Genomic DNA, 17954 nt, shown 5'->3' on the forward strand with positions numbered 1-17954 from the left:
GTATTCACTGTCAGTCAGGATTGTTGTTGTTCAGTTGCCAAGTTGTGTCTGATTCTTTGCAGCCCCTTGAACTGCAGCACGCCAGGCTTCCGTGTCCTTCTTTATCTCCATGAGTTTACTCAAACTCATGTCCGTTGAGTTGGTGATGCCATCCAACCATCTCATCCTCTGTCACCCCCTTCTCTTGCGCTTAATCTTTCCCAGCATCAGGGTCTTTTCCATGAGTCAGCTCTTTGCATCAGGTGGCCAGAGTATTGGAGCTTCAACATCAGTCCTTTCAATGAATATTCAGGGTTGATTTCCTTTAGGATTGACTGGTTTGCTCTCCTTGCAGTCCAAGGGACTCTCAAGAGTCTTCTCCAACACCACAGTTCAAAAGCAACAATTCTTTGGCACTCACCTTTCTTTATGGTCCAACTCTCATCTGTTCATGACTACTGGAAAAACCATAACTTTGACTATAGGGACCTTTGTCAGCAAAGTGATGTCTCTGCTTTTTAATATGCTGTCTAGATTTGTCATAGCTTTTCTTCTAAGGAGCAAGCATCTTTTAATTTTGTGGCTGTAGTCACCATCCACAGTGATTTTGGAGCCCAAGAAAATAAAATCTGTCACTGTTTCCACTTTGTCCCCATCTATTTGCTGTGAAGTGATAGGACTGAATGCCATGATCTTCATTTTTTGAATGTTGAGTTTTAAGCTAGCTTTTTCACTCTCCTCTTTCACTTTCATCAAAAGGCTCTTTAGTTCCTCTTCACTTTCTGCCAGTAAAGGGGTACCATCTGCATATTTGAGGCTATTGATATTACTCTCGGCAGATTCCAGCTTGTGAGTCATCCAGCCCGGCATTTCTCATGATGTGCTCTGCATGTAAGTTAAATAAGCAGGGTGACAGCAAACAGCCTTGACGTACCCTTTTCCCAATTTTAAACCAGCCTGTTGTTCTGTGTCGAGTTCTAACTGTTGTTTCTTGTCCTGCTTACAGGTTTCTCAGGAGGCAGGTAAGGTAGTCTGGTATTCCCATCTCTTTAAGAAATTTCCGTAGTTTGTTGTGATTCACACAGTCAAAGGCTTTAGCGTAGTCAATGAAGCAGAAGTAGATGTATTTTTAGAATTTGCTTGCTTTTTCTATGATCCAGTGGATATTGGCAATTTGATCTCTGGTTCCTCTGCCTTTTCTAAATCCAGCTTGTACATCTGGAAGTTCTCGGTTCACATACTGCTGAAGCCTAGCTTGAAGGATTTTGAGCATAATTTTGCCACCATGTGAAATGAGTGTAGTTGTACAGTAATTTGAACATTCTTTGGCATTGCCTTTCTTTGGGATTGGAATGAAAACTGACCTTTTCCAGTCTTGTGGCCCCTGCTGAGTTTTCCAAATTTGCTGACATATTGAGTGCAGCATATATATGTATATATATAACTGAGAGTTTTTAAGGAATGTGATTATGGCACTGGTATTTCTAAAATCCATACAACAGTCTGGCAGGTAAGAGGTGATGTTAGCCTTGAGTCTAAATTCTTCAGGGCAATAGTCTGGAAACTCAGGGTTTCTGTGTTGTATGTTGTCTTGAGGAAAATCTCCCTTTTCTTTAGGAAATGTCTCTTAAGGACTTCAATTGTTGGATTAGGCCCACCTATGTTTTGTAGGATAACCTACTTTACTCACAGTTCAGTTGTTGATTTGTTAGTCATTTCAAAAAAAAAAAACCTTCACAGAAACATCAGACTGGTGTTTGACCAAACACTGGGCACCATAGCCTAGTGAAGTTGACAGATAAAATTAAACACCACGCTTGCTCTCTGAAATTCAGGTTAAATTTACATGCACTAGTATATATGTCTAACATGTATGCCTCTGCTCTTATGTGTCTGTGTCTTTGGTCATGGTGTATCTTCAGTTTAGAATATTCTTTGTGCCCAGATCTTATTTATTCTTCTGAAGGCTAGATCACAGACACACACAGTTTTCTTTGCACCCTATACTAGCTCTTCTGAACTACTTCTTGTCACCTAATTACTCTCTGTTCTGTCATGCCATTGTGCTTTTGCACACAAATTTCTGTTGCTTAGTGTAGTCTTTCCTCTTGTTTTATATAAGGCTTTTCTAGCTTCCTGAGGCATGCTTTGTGTGCTTTTTCATTATACTCCATGGTCTCCTTTGCTTATTTCTTTTAAGGCACTGATCACATTTTACTGTCATTGTATATCTGTCTGCCCATGAGACTATGTTTCTTGAGAGCAGGGGTCATTGCACTGCTGTCCTTTTCAAAGTTTATTTTCAGCCAAGCCCAAGTATCTGGACTGTATCTAAATAAATACTTTATAGAATGAATAAACTGAACCTGTGTTAAAATTTTGAAAGTTGTATATTTCTTCTGTAATTTATCTTTAAAGTAGAATGTGGAGATAATGAATTCTTGGGGATGAAGCAGCTCTGACTATCAGAGATGAACCTTGAGTTAGACTTGAAACATACTTGGGAATATTGAATATTTGCTTGACTAACTAGAAATAATTTTATTTATTTTTCCATTCTGTGCAATGTCTGTAGCTTCAGTATTGTTACATAAAGAAAAGCTATTTCTGATTAGAAATGTTGATTTATTTTTGCTTTCATTTATATATGCTTGTATTCTAAGAATATCAGTGTACTTAAGACTGCTTCAGCTCCTTTCTAGCTCAAATGTAATGGTGATAACTGATTATTAAATTTGTCAACAATCTCAGTGTGATGGTAAAATAACTTTTTCCTTCTCTATTAGATGTTGGTCATCTTTCTGAAGTACACTGTCAATGGCCTGAATGTTTTCTGAAAATCATTTGGAGCAAAATATCTGTTTAATAGCAAGATAATCACATCAAGATGGTTGGAAAACTGAAGCAGAACTTACTATTGGCATGTCTGGTGATTAGTTCTGTGACTGTATTTTATTTGGGTCAACACGCCATGGAATGCCATCACCGAATAGAAGAACGTAGCCAGCCCCTCAAACTGGAGAACATAAAGACCACTGTGCGAACTGCCCTGGACATCAAAGCCAATAAAACCTTTGCCTATCACAAAGATATGCCTTTAATATTTATTGGAGGTGTGCCACGGAGTGGAACCACGCTCATGAGGGCCATGCTAGATGCACACCCTGATATTCGCTGTGGAGAGGAAACCAGGGTCATTCCTCGAATCCTGGCTCTGAAGCAGATATGGTCACGGTCGAGTAAGGAGAAAATACGCTTGGATGAGGCTGGTGTCACCGATGAAGTGCTGGATTCTGCCATGCAAGCCTTCTTACTAGAAATCATTGTGAAGCATGGGGAGCCAGCCCCTTATTTATGTAATAAAGATCCTTTTGCCCTGAAATCCTTAACTTACCTTGCTAGGTTATTCCCCAATGCCAAATTTCTCCTGATGGTCCGAGATGGCCGGGCATCAGTGCATTCAATGATTTCTCGAAAAGTTACTATAGCTGGATTTGACCTGAACAGCTATAGGGACTGTTTGACCAAGTGGAATCGTGCCATTGAGACCATGTATAACCAGTGTATGGAGGTTGGCTATAAAAAATGCATGTTAGTTCACTATGAGCAACTTGTCTTACATCCAGAACGGTGGATGAGAACAGTCTTAAAGTTCCTCCAAATTCCTTGGAACCACTCAGTATTACACCATGAAGAGATGATTGGAAAAGCTGGGGGAGTATCTCTGTCAAAGTGAGTAGATTTTATGTTTTTTATTTGACCTTATATTCAGCTAATAAAGGGGGGTATGTGTGTGTGTGTGTAAACTATAGCCCTTTCCTGGAACAGAGAGAGCTTCATCAATGAGTTCTTAAAAACTTCTCTAACTGGTTCATTACACTTGCATTTACTTAATTCATTTTTAAATTGATGAATTATCCTTTTTATGTACTTGATGGAGGCAAAAATGGAGGCAAACCCAGTTTATAGCAGTAAAAGCACTGCAGACTTTCAAGTCCATCATTCAAATTTAGTGGCTTCTGATATTTAATTTCCAGATATTTTTGTTAATAAGGATAGTTGACTTTTGTGTAGAGTATGGTCAATATGAGGAAAAGCATCTACCATATTGAAAGTATTAGTTGCTCTGTGACCCCATTGACTGTAGTCCTTGAGGCTCTTCTGTCCCTGGAATTCTCCAGGCAGGAACACTGGATTGCCATTTCCTTCTCCAGGGGGTCTTCCTGACCCCAGGATTGAACCCGGATCTCCTGCATTGCAGGCAGATTCTTTACCATCCGAGCCACCAGAGAAGCCCATAGATAGTAAATTCCAAGTATATAGAACATTTTAGTGAGAGGAAAAATAAAGGTAAAATTATCTAACTCAGTCCTTTCATTTTATAGGGAAGAGGTCTGAGTCAGAAAGATCAAAATGATTTACTCAAATTTAGGTGGCAGGGCCAGAATTAGAATCTGTGCTTTGGTCTAAATGAGCTGGTACTTTCGTCCATGGCATTTTATTGCATCTAGTGTTTTCTTTAGTCATCTGATGAATGCATCGTCCCTTGAATTTTACAAAAGGTTAGAGAATCACTGAAATTTAGAAGTTTAATCCATAATCCATACTAGAAGTTCCTTGAATTAAAATACTTCTAAAATCATTGCACTTTTCTTCCTTTCTCATAAATTGATGACTAGGTTGGGTTGACTTGATCTGATAACCTAATTTGATGACGTACACATCAAATAAGGACATAATGATATAAAAAGTACTCTTAAATTCAGGTAGCATCTCCTCATGAAGAAAAGTTGACTTTGACTCTATTTTTTATCTTTCCATTTATAAAAGTAATATATATCCCCTGTAAAATAAAGAAAAAGCAATGAACTTTCCTCGTGTGTCCTACTTGCCCCTATCAAGGAATGTCTTCTTGATTTTTTTCAAGGGTAGAACTTGTACAGTAGACATTGCTTCCTCATATGGATAATTTGAAAGGAACAGCTACTTTTCTGCAGCTAGCTTTCGGTTACTGACTATAAATTATTAGGTATCATCACTCTAGTGGCTCCAGGTTATTTACATTGATTCAAAAAAATTACAGTTTTAGCTCCTGTCATCACATTTTATTGTTCTTTCCATATAATAGACCATAACTTGTTTCTAATCATCTGTATTTCTAGGTAAGCATTTTATTCTGTATGCCTATATGTTGGCCCAGAAATTCTGCTGCTGGTTCCATCTATTAATATAAAATAAGCCTATTAACACCCCCCATCTCTCCAAGTAGGGAGTAAAGAGATTGGCTGAAGTTAAATTTCTGTGGAAATCAGGAGGAAATAATTTTGCAGGGACTTCTCTGGCAGTCCAATGGTTAAGACTTTGGACTTTCTACTACAGGGGAGCGTGAGTTTGATCCCTAGTTGGGGAACTAAACTCTTGCATGCCTCGTGGGTGGCTGAGAAAATTCATAGGAAGTTTGAATCAGTGAACTTTAGAAGAGGAAGAGACCTTATTTAGCTGTAGTATATGGATTGCAGACCCTGTGAAGTTTTATGCTTTATCAAGAATCACACATGGCAGAACTAGAACTTCCAATGCCTATTCCAAGACTTGCCACTATGAGGTGTTTTTTTTTAAATTAACATATATAGTAAATTACAAATATTCAGTGTACAATTTGATGAATGCTTACATCTCTATACACTTGTGTTCTCACCATACCTATAAAGATAGTTAAAAAATTACTGGCATTTAGGAGACTCCTGTATACTCCTTCCTAGTCAATATCCTCTTCAACCCCAAAGTAACCACTGTTTCAGTCTCTTTCACCAGAGGTGATGAGGTTGCATATGAAGTTCAAAAAAATCTTGCTTGTTTTTGAGCTTCATATAAATGCTATCATGTCTATTTACTATCTTGTTCTTGGATTTTGTCATGTAACATTTAGATTCATCTATATTATTTTACATAGCAATAGTTCATTCTTTTTCCATTACTGTGTGATATTTCAAATAACACTATTTACATATGCTTTATCTCAGTTTTCATATTTACCCTTTCACCGTTACCCACGGATACTTTAAAAACCTCCATTTAATAGATGAAAGGCCTATCCCTCTCAGAGAGGTTGAGGAGCTTGTCCTCAGTTCCATGGTTGAAACATAGTAGAAAGAGGATATAGGTTCATGTCTCTCCATCTTTAGGAACTGTGCTCTTAACCTCTGTGTTATATTTACATTACAGGGCTTATGAATATTAAATAAAATTACGACTGTGAAAGTGGCTAAACAGTCAGACAAAGGTCCAAATCCTAGCTCTATCCTTTATTAGTTGTATGACCTTGAGTGAGTTACTTGATTTTGCTCATTTTTAGTTACCTCATCTTCCCCCTTAGTTTTCTTATCCTGGAAATGGAGATGGAAACAATATCCATTAAGGTTATCCTGAAGACTAAATTAGGTGACTGTGAAGTCTTAGCCCAGTGCCTGGCATTAGTAGGTGATCAAACATGTTACCTATTGGGAATTCCCTGGTGGTCCAGTGGCTAGGACTTTGCACTTTTGCTGCTAAGAGCTTGAGTTCAATCTCTGGTCAGGGAACTGAGATCCCACACGCTGCACAGGGTGGCAAAAAGTGTTACCTGTTATCTTTATTATTATTATTATCAAGATGATGATAACTGTACCCATTGTGGATGGTGGTCATAGTTTGTACTTCATAGAGTTGTTGTAAGGATTAAATTAAAATTACTGTAAAGCCTTTAGTACAGGCCCTGGCATAAATGTTATAGTATATATTTTTAAATTATTATTAAATGCTTATGCTCTGTCAAAAAAACAAAAAAATACACGTGAAACACCTAGCATGGTACCTAGTACAGTACCAAGTGCTTCATAAGCTTTTGTTGCCACACATTCTCTATTTTTTTGTGTGTAGAGATAGTCTTAACTCATGAACAAAGCAAAATGGGCACCTGATTGAACAGCTCTTCTCGGGATACTGACAGGGCAGACTGGCCTTATAGTACAATATTTGAAACTACTTTATGGTGATCATCTGTTATTATTGTCATGTTTTTCCCCTTTTGTTTGTTTAGTTTGCCTATTTGTGAACCTCAGATAAATGGGATCATAGTCTGTTTTCTTCTGTCCATTTTTGTTTGTTTTCTTTTAACATTATCTTGAGATTTATCTTTCTGAGGTGTATAGCTATTTTTAATTTGTTTTTATGGCCATGGTTCTATTCTGATATAATCAATTAATAATAATAGAGACTATTATTTATACTATTGATGACCATTTGAGTTGTTTTTGGTTTAGAGCTATGTACACTTTTTAAGGTTCTCCTCTTCAAGAGTCTCTCTTAAGATACACACTTAAGCATAGGATTGCTGGAGCATGGGGGATATTCATATTCAACTTCATTAGGTAATGCCAAATTGTTTTCCAAAGAGTTTGCAGTAGCTTACACTGCTACTGTCAATATAAAAATCCCCAGGAATCTATATCCTCATCACCATGGCTTTTTAAAAAAGAAACAGCAAACCTTCTTATTTAATGTTACTATAGAGTACAGCCTGGCTTTTTAATTTTTCTAATTGAGTAAGAGTAAATGGTACTTCATTGAATTCTGTTAATGAATTTGAGCACCTTATATTTTCATTAGTTATTGGTAGTTCTCTTTTATTCCCACTTAAAAGGTTGCATTTAAGAAAGAAAATCTGGAGCCATTCTTAGAAAGGATACAAGTGAAGAAGTACGTAGGGTGAAGTCTGGAAGGGTCCCAGAACAGAAGCTTCCGGCCTCATGATATAAGGATACTCTGCCCTCTGCATATGGATATGCTCACCAACCTGGAAGTTCCTAAAAATATAATGACTTTAGTGTTTGCTTAAAATAGCAAATATGTATTTTGTCACAGTTTTGGTGGGTTGATAATATGGGCTTGTCTTAGCTGAGTCTCATAGCTCAGAATCTCATACAGGCTGCAGTCAAGGTTAACTGGTAAGGGACTGTTTCCTAGCTCATGTGGTTTTGGGCAGGATTCAGTTCCTCATGGGTGTTGGATAGAGGACCTCGCTTCCTTGCCATTTAGCTTTCTCTCTATGGTTACTAACACAGCAGCTGACTTCATCAGAGGAAGCAAATGAAGAGTCAAGGAGAGTGAGAAAGACAGAATTCACATCTTCTTAACCTAATCTCACAAATAACATCCTGTCATCTTTGCCATATTCATTAGAAGCAAATCTCTAGGTCCAACCCCAGTCAAGGGGAGGGGATTACACAAAGGAATACCTGGAGTTGGGAATCATTTTAGAAGAAGTCAACCAATCTGCCCTCTGGTTGCCAATGAGTCATATGCAAAATATATTTTCCCCCTCTCCAAGTGCCAAAATTCTCATCTTGTTACAAGCTCAGAGTCCTTCATCTTGCCATCTAAATCAGGTCTAGTGTGGTTCAGGCTTTTGGGTGTAGTTCCTTGTTAAATACAGGTCCTTGAATATAACAGTTTTCAATCTGAAGATACATCTAAAGATACAAGTTATGTCCCCACCCCGCCCCCAATGCCAGTATAAAATGGTGAAACAGGCATAAGATAGTAGACCTTTTTATTTAAAATGAAGGTAAATGGGGGAGAGGGCAAGGTATCACTGTTCAGTTGCTCAGTCGTGTCCAAGTCTTTGTGACCTCATGGACTGCAGCAAGCCAGGTCTCCCTGCCATCACCAACTCCCGGAGTTTACTCAAACCCATGTCCACTGAGTCGGTGATGCCATCCAAGCATCTCGTCCTCTGTTGTCTGCTTCTCCTCCCGCCTTCAGTCTTTCCCAGCATCAGGGTCTTTTCAAATGAGTCAGTTGTTCGCATCAGGTGGCCAAAGTATTGGGGTAAGTAAGGTATCACTGGTTCGTATCAATTCTGAAATCCATCTGGGAAAATGTTAGACATTCTTTGATTAGGTCTCAATTGAATATAAATAATTCTAGGAATTATTTTCCGTGTCTCTCAGCTCTGCTCTTTGGGCTCTTGAGTGATCATTTCTTTTTCATGAAAGATAGCACATATTTTGTAGCTGTGTGATTTTATCAGACTACCTCCTGCCAGAAGAATTCTGGAAATCCAGTGTGTGTTTTCATTTTGTACTGTTTCTGTCTCTTTCAGTCCAAGTTGGTAATGTTGCTGGTGATAAACTTCTCAAAAACTTTGTGGGTCCTCTGTAAATCTTACTGGGGTTCGTTCCATTTGGATAATAGTTTTCCCCACAAATCTCTGAGATAAACCATTCTTTGCTTTGGACTCCTGCTGAGATGCCTAAGGGATAATGTGCTTATGCTTCCTAGAGGCCTTATTGTTAAATTGAGAAGACCTGTGAGGCACACCTTTAATTTGTTTAAATGACTGTGACTGAATAATTGGGAGCCATTTAAAAGTAACCTATCATTGAGGTTATTTGATTGAAGCAGTTATATGACTTCTTTTTCCCTCCCTAAAGCTACTATGTAAGTTACATTAATACATTTTGTAATGTTGATTTAACCTTGAATTTCTGGTAAAGCTTCAACTTAGTGGAGCACTAATTATCTAATTAGTTATCTAATTAGTGCTGGATATGGTATGCTAACTTTTAGTTTAGAATTCTTACATCTATTTCATGAGTGATACTGACCTGTAGTTTTTATTATTCTTACACTCTTCGTCTGGTTTTGATAGGGATAGTGTAGGTAGGTAGTTTTAGAAATCTCACTAGGGAATTATAGACAGAGAGGGAGCCTTAGGAACTTTGGGAGATCCCTGTCCAAAATAAGGGACTTTCCTGTAGCTCAAACAGTAAAGAAGTTGCCTGCAATGCAGGAGACCAGGGTTCGATCCCTGGGTCGGGAAGATTCCCTGGAGAAACGAATGGGTACCCACTCCAGTATTCTTGCCTGGAGAATCCCATGGATAGATGAGCCTGATGGGCTATAGTCCATGGGGTTGCAAAGAGTCAGACATGACTGAGCAACTAACACTTTAACTATAAAGCTTTTATCAATGAAAGCATGAGATATGCCTCAGACTATTAAGTTAAATGAGGCCTGCATCCTGCTAGTCAAGTCTAGCAAGATAATGATCCTTAGAACCAAGGACAGGACTATAAGGGAAAGATGACATTCCAAAGTAGAAGACCCTCATTATAAGGAAACCTGAGATGATTTAACGTATTTTAGTATATGTTACCACCCTTCTGCTGATTTGAATAAGAACCAGGCCATTCCTGGTTTGACCTTATACGGTCAGTCTCCTGCCTGATGTGAAGGAGGAGCTAGTGATACAAGCCTAATGTCTACTCATAGAATGAGGAAGAAGGTAGTCCTCCTCCCATCCCCACTTTCCTTTGATTGTAAACATGTAACTCACTTAATTCTCAGGCCAGAGCCCCCTTGCCTACCCGCTTGTATCCCTCACAAGCATCCTATATTAATAAATCTACTCCTTGTCTATCACTTTGCCTCTCACTGAATTTCTTGCACTGAGACATGCAGAACCTGAGCCTCAGTAAGTCCTGACACCAGGTGAGTGAGTCTATTTAAAAAGTATGGGTTCACATCCCAGCCTGGGGTTTGGCTGGGTTCAAGTCTCAGTCTGTAGGTTCAAGTCTCAATCTGAGATATGAGGTTTCAGTTTCATTATATCATACTGCTGGCCTTACAAATTACTTAGAGAGTGTTCCCTCCTGTTCTGTGCACCTTTTGGTTGTCTTTTCCATTATTATTGGTTCACATTTTCTTGGTTCTGTGTATCTGAGTAATTTTTGGAGTTATGTTTGGAGTCTCTGAGTCCTGCTAAAATCCTCTGGAGAATGAAGACTTGTTTTGTTTTGTTGAGTAATCAATCTGGTTAGTTTCTAAACCTCAAGTTTGTGTCTCCTTCTATGAATAATGTTTGCAGTATCATTTTACTTTTCAGACTTTGCTATACTGCTTTGGGTTTTGTCACTGACAAATCATGTGTGAGTTTGGAGCATTGGTGGCAGTTTATTTCGTAGTTTAATTCTCAAAGCCTTTGCTGTGCTACTTCCATCTCTCCCAGGTGTGAGTTGGAAGTTGTGCTGATTCATACGCAGAATTATGGGACATGTTCTCTGGCTCTCTCTTTCCCTTGATTTCAGCCCTCCACCCCACATACTAGCTGGGGCTACATTTCTTGTTATTCTGGGCTGAAGTATGGCTTTCTCTCAGTTTTAGCTGCTTGCACCATCACTGTGCATTTCTGCATACTGGGTGTCACCATGAGGGGAAACAGATGAGAGAAAATTGTCAAGAATAACGAGGATGTTTCCTATACTCTTCATACCCCAGTGCTCCCTTTTCCCACTATTTTTGCCTAAAAGATGGGGTTTTATTCAGTTTTTTGCTGCTTACATTTGTGCATCAGGTGTATAAATGATTTTTCCTTTATTCTAAGGATTTTAATGTTTCTAAGTTTTATTTGGGAAAGTCTTTAATTTTTGGAAGATTATTTTTGTTTGATTCAGTCTGTTGGTGGTGCTGCTGCTGCTGAGTCGCATTAGTCGTGTCCGACTCTGTGCGACCCCATAGACGGCAGCCCACCAGGCTCCGCTGTCCCTGGGATTCTCTAGGCAAGAATACTGGAGTGGGTTGCCATTTCCTTCTCCAGATTCAGTCTGGGTTGGCAGTAATTTTCTCTTAGTACTTTGAAGGTATTATTCCACTGTCCACCAGTTGTAGTTGTTGCTCTTGAGAAATCTGCTGTCAGTCTAATTGTCAGTTTTGTTTTTCCGGTTCTTTTTTTTATGTGACATTTCCATGACCATTTTAAGATCTCTTCTTTTGTGTTCTGTGTTTTTACTAACATATTTTGTGAATAGGTATCAATTTCTTTAAAACATAGAAATTGAAAGTGAAAATTGCTCAGTCGTGTCTGACTCCTTGCAGTCCATGGAGTTCTCTAGGCCAGAATACTGGAGTGGGTAGCCTTTCCCTTCTCCAACGGATCTTCCCAACCCAGGGATCAAACCCAGGTCTCCCATATTGCAGGCATATTCTTTACCAGCTGAGCCACCAGGGAAGCCCAAGAATACTGGAGTGGGTAGCCTATCCCTTCTCCAGGGGATCTTCCTGACCCAGAAATCGAACTGGTGTCTCCTGCACTGCAGGCAGATTCTTTACCAGCTGAGCTATGAGGGAAGCCCTTAAAAGATAAAGGTTATTTAAATAATTTCTTCTTGAATATGCTTTGTGTCTTTCAAAAGGAGTTTGTCCATGTTTTCTCAGTTCTTGAATCTACAAGCATAAATTTTTTTATAGCATTCCTTTATTGTCATTTTTATATCTGTAGAAACTGTAATGATCTGTGGAAACTGTCATTCCTGAAATTGGTAATTTCTACTTGGAATCTGTTGGGCTTTTTGAATCTGGATTTTAGAGTTTTTATACAATGTGGGGCTTCCCTGGTGGCTCAGAGGTTAAAGGATCTGCCTGCAATGTGGGAGGCCTGGGTTCGATCCCTGGGTCAGGAAGACTCCTGGAGAAGGAAATGGCAACCCACTCCAGTATTCTTGCCTAGAGAATCCCATGGACGGAGGAGCCTGGGGGGCTGCAGTCCACAGGGTCGCAAAGAGTTGGACACGACTGAACGACTTCACTTTCACTATACAATGTGGGAAAACTTGTACATTATTTCTTCAGGTATTATTTTTTTCTCTTCTCTTTTGAAGGCCCCCAACTATAAATATGTGAGATTGTTTGAAATTGTTCCAGAGCTCACTAATGCCTTTTAAAAATTAAAAAAAATTTAATTGAAGTATAGTTGATTTATAATGTATTAATTTCTACTGTATAGCACAGGGATTCAATTATGCATATATACTTCCTTTTTTATATTCTTTTCTGTTATGGTTTATCACAAGGTATTGAATATAGTTTCCTGTGCTATCCAGTGTGTGCATGTGTGCTCGGTCGCTAAGTTGTGTCTGACTCTTTGTGACCTCATGGACTGCCAGGGTCCTCTGTCCATGGGATTTCCCAGGCAAGAATACTGGAATGGGTTGCCATTTTCTCCTCCAGGGGATCTTCCTGACCCAGGGATCAAACCTGTGTCTCCTGCATTAGTGGATGGATTCTTTATTAGTGAATCAGTTCAGTTCAGTTCAGTTCAGTTGCTCAGTCATGTCCGACTCTTCGCGACCCCATGAATCGCAGCATGCCAGGCCTCCCTGTCCATCACCAACTCCCAGAGTTCACTCAGACCCATGTCCATCGAGTCAGTGATGCCATCCAGCCATCTCATCCTCTGTCATCTCCTTTTCCTCCTGCCCCCAATCTCTCCCAGCATCAGAGTCTTTTTCAGTGAGTCAGCACTTCACATGAGGTGGCCAGAGTACTGGAGTTTCAGCTTTAGCATCATTCCTTCCAAAGAAATCCCAGGGCTGATCTCCTTTAGGATGGACTGGTTGGATCTCCTTGCAGTCCAAGGGGCCCTCCAGAGTCTTCTCCAACATGACAGTTCAAAAGCATCAATTCTTCAGCGCTCAGCCTTCTTCACAGTCCAACTCTCACATCCGTACATGACCACTGGAAAAACCATAGCCTTGACTAGACTGACCGTAGGACCTTGTTATCTATCCAGTCAGCAGTTTGCATCTGCTAACCTCAGACTCCCACTCCATTCCTCCCCCACTTCTTCTCCCCCTTGGCAACTGCAAATCTGTTCTCTTTCTTTCTTCTTCATATATAGGTTCATTTGTGTCATATTTGATTCCATGGGCTCTAGGGTCTGTGGGCTCAGTGGTTGCAGCTCCTGAGCTCTAGAACACAGGCTCAGTAGTTGTGCTCCATGGCATGTGGGATCTTCCTGGATTGAACCTGTGTTTACATATTTGCTGGTGGATTCTTTACTGCTGAGCCACCAAGGAAGCCCCCCAGGAGTAGAATTGCTGGATCATACGGCAACTGGTTTTAGTTTTTTGAGGAACCGTTGTAACTGTTTTCCATACTGGCTGCACCAGCTTACATTCTTGCCAGTAGTATAGGAGGTTTCCCTTTTCTGCAAACCCTCTCCAGCATTTGTTATTTGATGGCCATTCTGACCAGTATGAAGTGTTATCTCTTTGTAGTTTTGATTTGCATTTCTCTAATAATTAGTGATATTGAGCATCTTTTCATGTGCCTGTTGGCCATCTGTATGTCTTCTTTGGAGAAATGTCTATTTAGGTCCTCTGTTTTTCAGTTGGGTTATTTGTTCTTTTGTTGTTGTTGTTGAGTTGTATGAGCTGTTTGTATATTTTGGAACTTAAACGCTTTTTAGTTGCATCATTTGGAATTATTTTCTTCCATTCTGTAGGTTGTATTTTCATTTTGTTTATGGCTTCCTTTGCTGTGCAAAAGCTTGTAAGTTTGATTAGGTCCTATTTGTTTCTTTTTCTTTTTGTTACCTTGGGAGACTCACTTAAAAAAACATGAATATGATTTATGTCTGAGAATGTTTTACCTATGTTCTCTTCTAGGAGTTTTATGATGTCCTGCCTTACATTTAAGTCTTTAGGCCATTTTGAATTTGTTTTGTGTTTTCTGACTTCATCAGTTTACATGCAGCTGTCCAACTCTCTTAACACTACTTGCTGGAGAGACTTTTTTCCATTGTGTATTCTTACCTCCTTTGTCAGAGATTAATTATCCATAGGTATGTGGTTTATTTCTGGGCTGTCTATTCTGTTCATTGATCATATGTCTGTTTTTGTGCTAATACCATGCTTTTTTGATTACTGTAGCTTTGTAGTGTTGTCTGAAGTCTGGGAGGGTTATGTCTCCTGCTTTGTCCTTTTTCCTCAGATTGCTTTGGCAATTCTGGGTTTTTTATGGTTCCATTTAAATTTTAGAATTGTTTGTCCTAGTTCTGTGAAGAATGTCACTGGTAATTTGATAGGGATTGCATTAACCCTGTAGATTGCTTTGGGTAGTATAGCCGTTTTAACAATATTAATTCTTCTAATCCAAGATGATGTTTTTTTAATTTTTAAAAATAGACTTTTTAAAGAGCAGTTTCAGTTTCACAGTAAAATTGAGCACAAAATACAGGGATTTCCTATATAGTCTCAGCCCCCCACAGGAACAGCCTTTTGGGATCAAAATCCCAAACTGGACTGGTCCATTTGTTACAGTTGATGAACCAACATTGATACATCGTTATCATATGGAGTCCATATTATATGCGAGGGTTCATGCTTGGTGTTGTTCATGTTCATTTTACAAGTTTTGACAGATGTGTACTGTCACATACCCTCTGTTACAGAATCATACAGAGTAGTTTCACTGTCCTAAAAATTCCCTGTGCTTTGCTTGTTTGTGCCCCTAGTGCCTGGCAACTACTGATATTTTTATTGTTGCCATAGTTTTGCCTTTTCCAAAATGTCATTTTGTTAGAATCGTACTGTATGTAGCCTTTTCATACTACTTCTTTCACTTAGTATTAATAGTGTGCATTTAAAGTTCCTCCCAGTCTTTTCATAGATTGATAGCTCATTTCTTTTTAGTACTGAGTGAAACATTTTATTGGTCTTTCCAAATAACTAGCCTCTGATTTTGTTGATTTTTTCCTACTGATTTTCTGTTTTCAACTTTGTTGAATTCTGCTGTAATTATTGTTTTTTCTTTTCTTCTGCTGCCTGTTTTTAAAAATTAATTTATTTTTTATTGAAGGATAATTGCTTTACAGAATTTTGCTGTTTTCTATCAAACTTCAACATGAATCAGCCATAGGTATACATATATCCCCTCCTTTTTGAACCTTCCTCCCTTCTGCCTCCCCATCCCACCCCTCCAGGGTGACACACAGCCCCTGTTTCGGTTTCCTGAGCCATACAGATAGCCATCCTGTTGGCTCTCTATTTTACATACGGTATTGTAAGCGTCCTTGTTACTCTTTCCATACGTCTCACCCTCTCTTCCCTCTCCCCATGTCCGTAAGTCTATTTTCTATGTCTGTTTCTCCATTGTTGCCCTGTAAATGAATTCTTCAGTATCATTTTCCTAGATTCTGTATATATGCGTTAGAATATGGTATTTATCTTTCTCTGTAGTCACTTCACTCTGTATAATAGGTTCTAGGTTCATCCACCTTATTAGAACTGACTCAAATGTATTCCTTTTTATGGCTGAGTAATATTCCATTGTGTATATATACCACAACTTCTTTATCCATTCATCTGTCGATGGACATCTAGGTTGCTTCCATGTTCTAACTATTGTAAATAGTGCTGCAGTGATCAGTGGCGTACATGTGTCTCTTTCAATTTTGGTTTCCTCAGGGTATATGCCTAGGAGCGGGATTGCTGGGTCATATGGTGGTTTTATTCCTAGTTTTTTAAGGAATCTCCATATTGTCTTCCATAGTGGCTGTATCAATTTACATTCCCACCAATACTGCAAGAGTGTTCCCCTTTTCTCCACACCCTCTCCAGTAATTATTGTTTGTAGACTTTTTGATGATGGCCATTCTGACCAGTGTGAGGTGATATCTCATTGTAGTTTTGATTTGCATTTTTCTAATAATGAGCGATGTTGAGCATCTTTTCATGTGTTTGTTAGCCATCTGTGTGTCTTCTTTGGAGAAATGTCTGTTTAGGTCTTTTTCCCACTTTTTGATTGGGTTGTTTGTTTTTCTGGTATTGAGTTGTATGAGCTGCTTATATATTTTGGAAATTAATCCTTTGTCAGTTGTTTCATTTTCTATTATTTTCTCCCATTCTGAGGGTTGTCTTTTCACCTTGCTTATAGTTTCCTTTGCTGTGCAAAAGCTTTTAAGTTTAATCAGGTCCCGCTTGTTTACTTTTGTTTTTATGTCCATTTCTCTAGTAGATGGGTCATAGACGATCTTGTTTTATGTCATCAAGTGTTCTGCCTATGTTTTCCTCTTAAGATGTTTTATAGTTTCTGGTCTCACATTTAGGTCTTTAACCATTTTGAGTTTATCTTTTGTGGTGTTAAGAAGTGTTCTAATTTCATTCTTCTACATGTAGCTATCTAGTTTACCCAGCACCATTTATTGAAGAGGCTGTCTTTACTCCCATTGTATATTCTTGCCTCCTTTGTCAAAAATAAGGTACCCATAGGTGCATGGGTTTATTTCTGGGCTTTCTATCTTGTTCCATTGGTCTGTATTTCTGTTTTTGTGCTGGTACCATACTGTCTTGATGACTATAGCTTTGTAGTATAATCTGAAGGCAGGAAGGTTGATTCCTCCAGCTCCATTCTTCTTTCTCAAGACTGCTTTGGCTATTCGGGGTCTTTTGTGTTTCCTTATGAATTGTGAAATTTTTGAACAAAAAATGTTCTGTGAAAAATGCCATTGGTAGTTTGATAGGGATCGAATTAAATCTGTAGATTGCATTTGGTAGTATAGTCATTTTCACAATGTTGATTCTTCCTACCCAGGAACATGGAATATCTCTCCCTCTGTTTATGTTATCTTTGATTTCTTTCATTAGTGTCTTATAATTTTCTGTGTACAGTTCTTTTGTCTCCTTAGGTAAATTTATTCTTAGATATTTAATTCTTTTTGTTGCAATGGTGAATGGGGTTGATTCCTTAATTTCTCTTTCTGATTTTTCATTGTTAGTATATAGAAATGCAAGTGATTTCTGTGTATTGGTTTTGTATCCTGCAACTTTGCTGAATTCACTGATTAGCTCTAGTAACTTTCTTATACTATCTTTAGGGTTTTCTATGTACAGTATCATATCATCTGCAAACAGTGAGAGCTTTACCTTTTCTTTTCCAACCTGGATTAATTTTATTTCTTGTTCTTCTCTGATTGCTGTAGCTTGGACTTCCAGAACTATGTTGAGTAATAGTGGTGAAAGTGGACACCCTTGTCTTGTTCCTGATCTTAAGGGGAATGCTTTCAGTTTTTTGCCATTGAGAATAATGTTTGCTGTAGGCTTATCATATATGGCCTTTACTATGTTGAGGTAGGTTCCTTCTGTGCCCATTTTTTG

General features: G+C 38.7%; 1 protein-coding gene across 1 annotated transcript in view; it reads left to right on the forward strand.

The window, feature by feature from the left end:
• Positions 1–17954, forward strand: part of TPST1 (tyrosylprotein sulfotransferase 1) — an 89960-nt gene that overhangs the window by 19629 nt on the left and 52377 nt on the right. Inside the window, exon 2 of the mRNA XM_040260520.1 lies at positions 2766–3711. Coding sequence (XP_040116454.1) covers positions 2867–3711 — 845 coding nt within the window. The 5' untranslated portion in view covers positions 2766–2866. The remainder of the gene's footprint in view (positions 1–2765; positions 3712–17954) is intronic.

This window comes from Oryx dammah, unplaced genomic scaffold (assembly GCF_014754425.2).
Source record: "Oryx dammah isolate SB20612 unplaced genomic scaffold, SCBI_Odam_1.1 HiC_scaffold_2, whole genome shotgun sequence".
NCBI classification, from domain to species: Eukaryota; Metazoa; Chordata; class Mammalia; order Artiodactyla; family Bovidae; genus Oryx; species Oryx dammah.